The sequence below is a fragment of the Strongylocentrotus purpuratus genome, unplaced genomic scaffold, assembly GCF_000002235.5.
Source record: "Strongylocentrotus purpuratus isolate Spur 01 unplaced genomic scaffold, Spur_5.0 spur5_scaffold_1, whole genome shotgun sequence".
Taxonomy (NCBI): domain Eukaryota; kingdom Metazoa; phylum Echinodermata; class Echinoidea; order Camarodonta; family Strongylocentrotidae; genus Strongylocentrotus; species Strongylocentrotus purpuratus.
Genome location: NW_022145594.1, coordinates 1,864,348 through 1,872,527, shown reverse-complemented (window position 1 = coordinate 1,872,527; position 8,180 = coordinate 1,864,348). Strand labels below are relative to the sequence as shown.

The window sequence follows — 8,180 nt, the reverse complement described above, 5'->3', positions numbered from 1 at the left end:
CACTAGATAGAACATGACGTGAAAAATAGAGAGATAGAGAGTGAGTGAGTGAGAGAGAGAAAGGGGTGGGGACACCTGTTATGGCTTTTTCTTTTTAAAATAACATTTGTTTTTCCCTACTCTACATGATGTGTTATTGTTATACTAACATTTTGTGACTGTGTCGTCTAATTTCTTTTTATAATTATTTTACCAATTATTTTACCAACAGCAATATAATAACACTATTGATAGATAGATAGATAGAAGATAAATTATTGGTTGGTAAAGGGGCCAGATAATAGCACATTTGCTATATAGTCGAGCCTAACCCCTTAGACAGCTAAACAAAGTATTTTGGTACAAATCATTTTAGAAAAACGGAACAAAACATAAATAATAAATTGACTATTACAATCAATACTTTAAAAGATAAGAATACTTAATAATGTCTAACAATATACTAACTGATAATATGAAATATAACTTTCATACATATACAGACTATTTAACTTGGTATTTAATTCATGATTTGTTCAACAAATGAGTATTAAGAGAATTTCGAAACCTATTTCAATATCATTAATAGGTAATCTGTTCTAAAATTCACTGGCCACAAAAGACAATGAAAATTGACCTTGCGTCCTTCAAAATTGTGGGAGACGTAATATTCCACCTTATTTTTGTCGTGTGGAATAGATATGCTCTATAATGTCTGAGTACTGTATTACAATATGAGGTAGATGGTCGTTGACTAGATCAAACATGAAAGAACATATTGATAAATCATGTAAATTTTACACATTTAGGATTCGCAATCTTTTAAATAATGGAGCTATAGAAGTTCTCCATTCGCTTAACGTTATAATACGAACTGGCATTTTCTGTGAATACAATATGCTTCTTAGGCTAGTCTCATAAGTGCTTCTCCACACATCTATTCCCTAAGAAATGTGTGATTGTATAAATGCTTAGGTAATGATATTAGAGTACGGCTAGGAACAAAATGTCGCAATCTAAATAGCACTCCAACCTTCTTTCTAATACACTGATTTACAAAAGTAAGATGACTATTCCAAGACAAATGTTAATCAATGTGAACCCCAACATAAGTGGCAACATCAACCTCGTTAATTTCCTCGCCAGCGATTTCCAGTTTACCAATCATACCTATTGTAATCCTCCAACTACTTATTAACATAACATCAGATTTAATTTTAATAATTGTATTAAAGTTTGTGAGGAATGCACCATTCATACAGGGAGGTGAAAGAAAAGGAGGCGAAACTCTTGTAATTTATTCAAACGCATTCTTGAGTTCTAAAGCGTAACAATGGGATGTGTAACATTCCACTTGGCTTTGAAGTTCCATGCTCCGAACCGCGCTTCCACTGCGGGGACTTTCGGAACCCAGGCACCAGTTTTACATTTATTACAAAATATTAAATTACCGGCAAAATTTCAGTGTAAATCATAAACTTTATATGGGGATTTTATTTGGAATAGTGCATCAAACAAATTTTCAAATTTAGAACTCCGTCCTTCCTTTAATTTGTGTGCCAGAGTTGGTAAAAGAAAAATTACATCCTGTCAAAAACTCAAGATTTTAGGATGATGCGCTAATGTGTGCATGCTTTAATGCCCCGTTATTTGATCCATGATTTACAATCTTCAATAACATTAAGTTTGCTAATGCGTGTTTTCGTGTGTTTTTTTGTATTTTTCAAGTTTAAAAAAGGATGAATGTACACAAGTTTGTGTTCGCTTGTTCTACTCTTTACACATTCAACAATGGATGAGAAATCATTGGAAGGGACAGCGAACAGTTGCAGTGATACTATTTTCTGATGTAGGAATTCTAAATCCTGAAATTTCATGCGCTCTTTTATCTCACCACCTGGTCAACAGTTGTAGATTAGCGCATAACTTTTCGGCGGCTTGGAGCATGGGGTCAAAGGAAAGCGGCTTGATTCCAGTCCTTCTCTATCACGTCCCTGATTCATGTATCTGTTGTATGTTGTTATAAGCGAGTTCGTAATTAGGATTTGCACGTGTGCAGATAAAGGTCATTCGTTCCCAAATTGTAAAACCATTGAGACAAATACTCGTATCGTGCTCATGAAAGTTATGTAATTAGTATTCATTTTATGTACCGACAGTACATTTATGTGATACAGAGGTGGAAGTAATCTTCTCAAGAGGGCAAACAAAAGGTATTCATGAAGCACCTCCATCACTTCGACAGTGATTATTTTAAAATGCACAAGTGGGACGTATCCATATTGTCAGTGGCGTAGACAGGTTCGTACACCTGGGGGGGGGATGACTCAGGGGCGGATCTAGCTTTTTGCTAAGGGGGGGGGTTGACCAATAATGACGATGCGGAGCATCGTCGACGAGCCGCGAAGCGGCGAGCCGATTTTTTTTTGGGGTGTTTATTTGAACCCCGTAAGTGATGTTTTCCTGGCATCTATTAACACAATGGAGACCATAAAAAGCAGTGCATGATAACGTCTTTTTAAATCAAGTAACAGTTAAATACACAGTTATATCCAGAGTTATCATGTGTTTGGTTAAGTTACCAGAGGAGTTGAATATCTTCTCACAATACTTGCACTTGAAAGGGTTTCTCTCCAGCGTGCGTTCTTTTTTCTTTCTTTTTTTCTTTTTTTCCTTCTTTTTTTTCCCTTTTTTTTTGTTTGTTTGTTTTTTGGGCCGCCCAAGGGGGGGGGTTTAAACCCCCTAACCCCCCCCCCCCCCCGTAGATCCGCGCCTGTTTAATCTTGTGGTTATCTTGTGGTTTCCAAACCACAAGATAACCAAAAAATACTTGTAAGATTTTCTTTTTTTACCGTCTGAATTGGCTTTCACCGTGTGAATGCGGCTAATAACAATAAACACAATTACAATAATGATGAGGATTATTATTATCATCATCATAATGATTATTATTATTAATATTATAATTGTTATCATTATTATTATTACTATTATTATCATCATTATGACTTATTAAGTAAGCAAATATCATTCCCCAAAACCTGGGGGGGGGATGATTGTACATGCCATCCCCCCCCCCCCCCCCCCCCCCCCCACCTTGTGAGGTGGGGGGATGCATCCCCCTCATCCCCCCGTTGTCTACGCCCCTGCATATTGTAAAAGATCTGTGGATATTTGGGGGTCATGCGTTCCGAAGCTATTTACGAACTGGCTTATTGTGGCGTGGTGCTCAAATGAGGTATGCCAGTGTCAATGCTATGGCATGAGAGGGAATCTTTTAAAATGTCCTCACCTCTGTAGATTCGTAGAGGTTTATTCACCGTCACAGCAGAGTGCAATCAAATGTTTTAGACACTAAATATTATTACATTTTCGGTTGATTTGACCCCTCGTATTTCAGTATTTGCCTCAAACTGTTCGTGAATCCCGGAGCGGGTGAATGCGGTCACATGTTGTCACATCTTCTCGAACTTTCACTGGTGTATTTTCTCTAATTTTACGCTTTTGTTTCGACAAGGGAGAATACCCCTTTCACTCGACGATTCCTTGTACATGTAGTATCAAATTATTATGGCGACTTACTCGAACCCAACTATTGACGTTTGTGCAAAGTTCATTAAAAGATCATTGAAATGAATATGAATGTCAACTAGGTGTCCGTTGGGCAAAGAAAAGATAAAATTTGACTGATGTAATTTGCTATAACAGTCTGATGTGGATGGATATCATACGGAAAGAGCATCGCTTTTGTCATGTCCCAAGCATCTATTAGAGCTATCCTCGGGTCTGTTCCAAACACCTCCCTCATCGCCTGGTCTATTCTCCACATCCACCATTCACTATTAGCTGCGATATGACGAACTGCACCGTATTCCCTCGCTGTCAGAGATTTTATAATGACCACAGCGTTTGGAACCCTCTCGAAAAGCCGGTCTACTGCGCCCTTTACGGAGCGCATACGGGCTTCGTAAAACTCTAAATTGTGGTACGTAAAATGCGCACCGATCGTTAAGAGCAGTACGAACCGTTTTGTTGACTCCTGAATTGCATCGATACGCGTTGTGGCATCCATGATGTTTGATCGGTTAAACCAATTAGATCCGCCTATTGGGAATCCGTGAAAGTTGTAGCGGATTTCAATTCGGTTAATGTCGTTGATGAACCATAGAGGTCCGCTTCGGTTCTCGGATTCGTGCAAGAATCCGGATCGCTCGCTCGTTATTTGATCCTGTAGCATCTCTTTTAGCAACGTGTACATCTGACGTGCTGCTGAATCTCCGATGATCTGAAGATCCGTGTTCGCTAGACAGGATGACATGTTACCGGGTAGCCAGTGTCTCCGGATCCGACATTGAAGCGAATACCAGGTATCCTGATAGAAGTATCCGGAAGGGTGCGGTTGACCGATATGCTGACCGGGTTGACATGGTGGTAGAGTGAGGTTCTGCCACGGATACTCGAAGGAATTCGGATTGTACACGCCAGCTGAAATACAACGAGATCGAATAAATTCATTATTCTGGATTAAGTCTCTTAAATATATTCCTGTGAATGAAATACAATGAGGCACGAAAGCTTCGGTAGAGCAGTGTTCTCGCAATCCGGTAACCCGGGTTCGAAACCGAGTCGATGCGCTAGTGCCCTTTTGTAAGGCATTAATCCTCTTTACCAGGTCCCTCGGAGAGGACGTAAAGCCGTCGGTCGTCTGGTTGCTTACCAACAAGCATTTATGCTTTCTTAGCAGTCAGGTAAAATAACCACCACCAACACCAGTTAAAAGACTTTATTGTAGAGACGAAATCTGGGAGGAGTTCTATCCCCTTCTCACTTTGAATCATTTCCCTGGTACTTCTGTTTTTCTCTCTTATTTTTTCTTTTTGTATTTACCATTCGATCGGGGGTACGTGCCCCAGTGGCCCCGCCCCTTGTAGCTACTCTAATATACTGTACAGAAAAAGTGACATTGTTAGTTACCTGAAGATGGTTCAAGTTCAACTCTGATGTTTAACGGTACTCCCCCATTCTCTATACGTACTCTGTATCTGTGAAGGGAGGGAAACAGGGATGGTTGGCAGAAAAGTGATCAATACGATCATGAATCCTATCACGACAATTACCTCGTGGAACCCGTTTCACAATGTCTTTTTCAATGACATATGACAACAATAAATGACAAATCTGATGATAACTAATCAGAAGCAAGGATTTCAGTAGCTTATAACAAAAACTGTCATTTGTCCCTGATGACAAGTTTTGTGAAACACCCTCCAGCACAATCACCCCCCCGGAAAATTACCCCCAAGGACACCCCCCCCCCCCCCCCCCCCCCTCCGTGGACAATTACCCGTAGCACAATTGCAAAAACAGCATATCACAAATATCACACATGGGGTGATTGTCCTAGAGTGTAATTCCGGAGGGTCTTTGTCCTCGATGGGTAGTTGACCTAGGGGGAAATTTTCCGGGGGTGCATGGTTGTCATTGGGGGTAATTTCCTGGGGGAGGAGGGGGGGGGGGGTAATTGTCCTAGAACCGGTGGCTGCTTGCAGGTAAAATTAGAGATATGCATCTAGACCAACAGGACCATTTTGAGCCTGTACACCAAATGTAGGCCTACCCTTATACCAAATAGACCTCTAAACATCGAAAGTAGACCTACCATTAAACCACTTCTAGCCGAAATGGACCACTAGACCAACTATACCGCTAGATTAACACTAGACTATACGTATAGTATGAACTTAGTTCCCTAAGTTCCACATAATACGATTGCTACTGTAATGTTAATTTTCCATAATTATGTAATTGCATGTTTAATATAATCTATAATTTATAATCTTTTTTTTAATGTTGTGTTTCAAATCAATTGAATTAAACTGATTTTCTAAAAATTGCCTTTGTGGGATTAACTGCATACTGTACCTGTTTAGTGCATTTTTTCTTGATTGATGTCCAATCATTACCGCAAGAAGTTGAGATGTAGATGGCTCATCGCTCTGAGACCACCTCCAGTCCCCGCATGATAGCCCTGGTGTGCTGGGTGCTTGGCAATACCAAGGCATTCTACCGTCAGGGTGAGACATGTTACACAGTGGTCCATACTGCCAACAAACGAGAAATGTTTTAACTATTATGCCAAGCATTTCTTAGTGTGATCAAGAACTTAAACTAATGACCATTTTAAGAACCTCAACCCCGGGAACTGACCACCGGGAACTGAGCCCCAGGAACTGAACCAAAGTTGACTTGTTTTTATTTAAGTCCCTCGATGTCAAGCTGCCCCAATACAACTAGGTTACTTTCTACATCCAATAGACTTTCAACTCCCGGCGATGATCGTGAATTAAAGATTGGAAATACAATCTCGAAATGTCACATGGTTCCGTTTTTGTTATTTCTCTATTTATTTATTTATTTATTTATTTATTTATTTATTCATTCATTCATTTATTTATTTATTTATTCATTCATTCATTTTTTTAATTTTTTTTTTTATTCATTTTTTTTTTGGGGGGGGGGGGGGGGGGGGATGTTTAAGCGTTTTATATTGCACTTTTTCTGTGAATACTTAATTGAAACGAGTCAAGTTTAAATGATTTTCTTTTTAATAAGGCCCAATAAGCCTACATATTCGAAAACAAACTGTGAGACAACAAACAAATAATTGAAGCGACATGGGTTAAAAGATTACGTACTTGTGGTGGGAAAATGTTGCACTTAGTTGTGGCAGCGTTATCCCCGTTTACAAAACGCCCGATATAAACCATCTTGGCCGGATTGGCGACTATCTCCCGGAGAACCGCTAAAGCTTCCCCTGTTAGAACCAACACCACTTCGATTGTAGTTACTCCGGGCCAGCGAACAGTGAACCAAGCCTCGTACCAACCATTCCCCATATCCTTCACCTCACCGTCCGTACTCTGCCCCGCTCTCTCCCCCAAGCTGAACATCTTAGCACGGATGGAATCGCCACCCGTGGTTTTAGGCCCGTTGAGATCCGTCCGGGTCTCGATCAAAACAACGATCCGGTCTCCGATTGAGTAAACCGGTTTTGGATCTTGAATGAAGAACCGAGAGTAATGCCCGCTAGTCATGTTCTCGTTGTTTATAACTGCTTGGGCGTGGACTTGGTTTGGTGTTGGTTGAGGTGGTCGTAGAGTGCGCCACTCCTTTTGCTTCATGGGGGGATGTCTAACTTTGGGGACCGTAACATAATTTACCGTCGGTACCCTTTGAGCTGATACGTTTGTTAACGAGAGACTGTCTGAGAGGATCATAATCTAGAGAAATATATAAATAGAGAAATATATAAATAGAGAAATGGATGAAAGATTGCATGAACAAAGAACAACGTATCAGACTTTAATAGCACCTATGCTTTTTCCAACACGTTATAAACACCCGCAATAAGCGAGATCGTAATTAGGATTTGCGCATGGGCAGATAAAGGTCATTCGTTCCCAAATTGTAATACCATTGAGATGAATACTGGTTTCGCGCTCACGAGAGCTATGTAATCAGTATTCATTTATGCACCGACAGTACATTTATCTGATACACAGGTGGAAGTATTCTTCTCAAGAGGTAAACAAAAGGTATTCATGAAGCACCTCCATCACTTCGGCAGTGATTATTCTAAAATGCACAAATGGTACGTATCCATCGTGTAAAAGGTCTGTGGATATTTTTGGGTTATGCATTCCGAAGCTATTTACAAACTGGCTAATTATAAAAGTATCCAATATGTGGAATGACAAGCCAGGATTAAGAACAGATTACATATATACTATTTGGTTAATTTTAATTTCAATTTAATGATTTATTAATCTTCAATCAATACATTTCGTTCAAAAATAATTTCACGTATAGCATCCAAAGCTGTAACGTTATTTTTACAAGACATTGTAAAAATAAATTAAAAACAAATAGGCCTTATAGGAGATACAGGCGAGTTTACATATTTTGTTTTGCCGGGATTCGAATTTACAATAGTGTAGTTACCATGTTGTAATTTAGGCCAGTAATAAATTTCCAGATCATTATGCATGGATGTATTACACAAAAACATTACATAAATCATGGAGCTCGTAAACATCAGCCGGCTTTGGTGGAAAACAAGAACTGATGCTAGACACTACAAAAAGAGAGTGGCTTCAAGTGTACCTCCGCACGCCCTCGATGGTGTCAGGTGGTGGTTCAAC

General features: G+C 39.6%; 1 protein-coding gene across 1 annotated transcript; it reads right to left on the bottom strand.

Annotated features, from left to right (window-relative positions):
* Positions 1-3,136: 3,136 nt before the first annotated feature.
* On the bottom strand, positions 3,137-7,495 carry LOC100891894 (NXPE family member 3). The gene is made up of 4 exons (XM_030977475.1): positions 6,675-7,495; positions 5,902-6,080; positions 4,954-5,021; positions 3,137-4,464 (listed from the first exon to the last, which is right to left on the bottom strand). The coding sequence occupies exons 1-4, from the start codon at positions 7,254-7,256 to the stop codon at positions 3,629-3,631; spliced, it is 1,665 nt and encodes a 554-aa protein (XP_030833335.1). The 5' UTR covers positions 7,257-7,495; the 3' UTR covers positions 3,137-3,628.
* Positions 7,496-8,180: the final 685 nt, after the last annotated feature.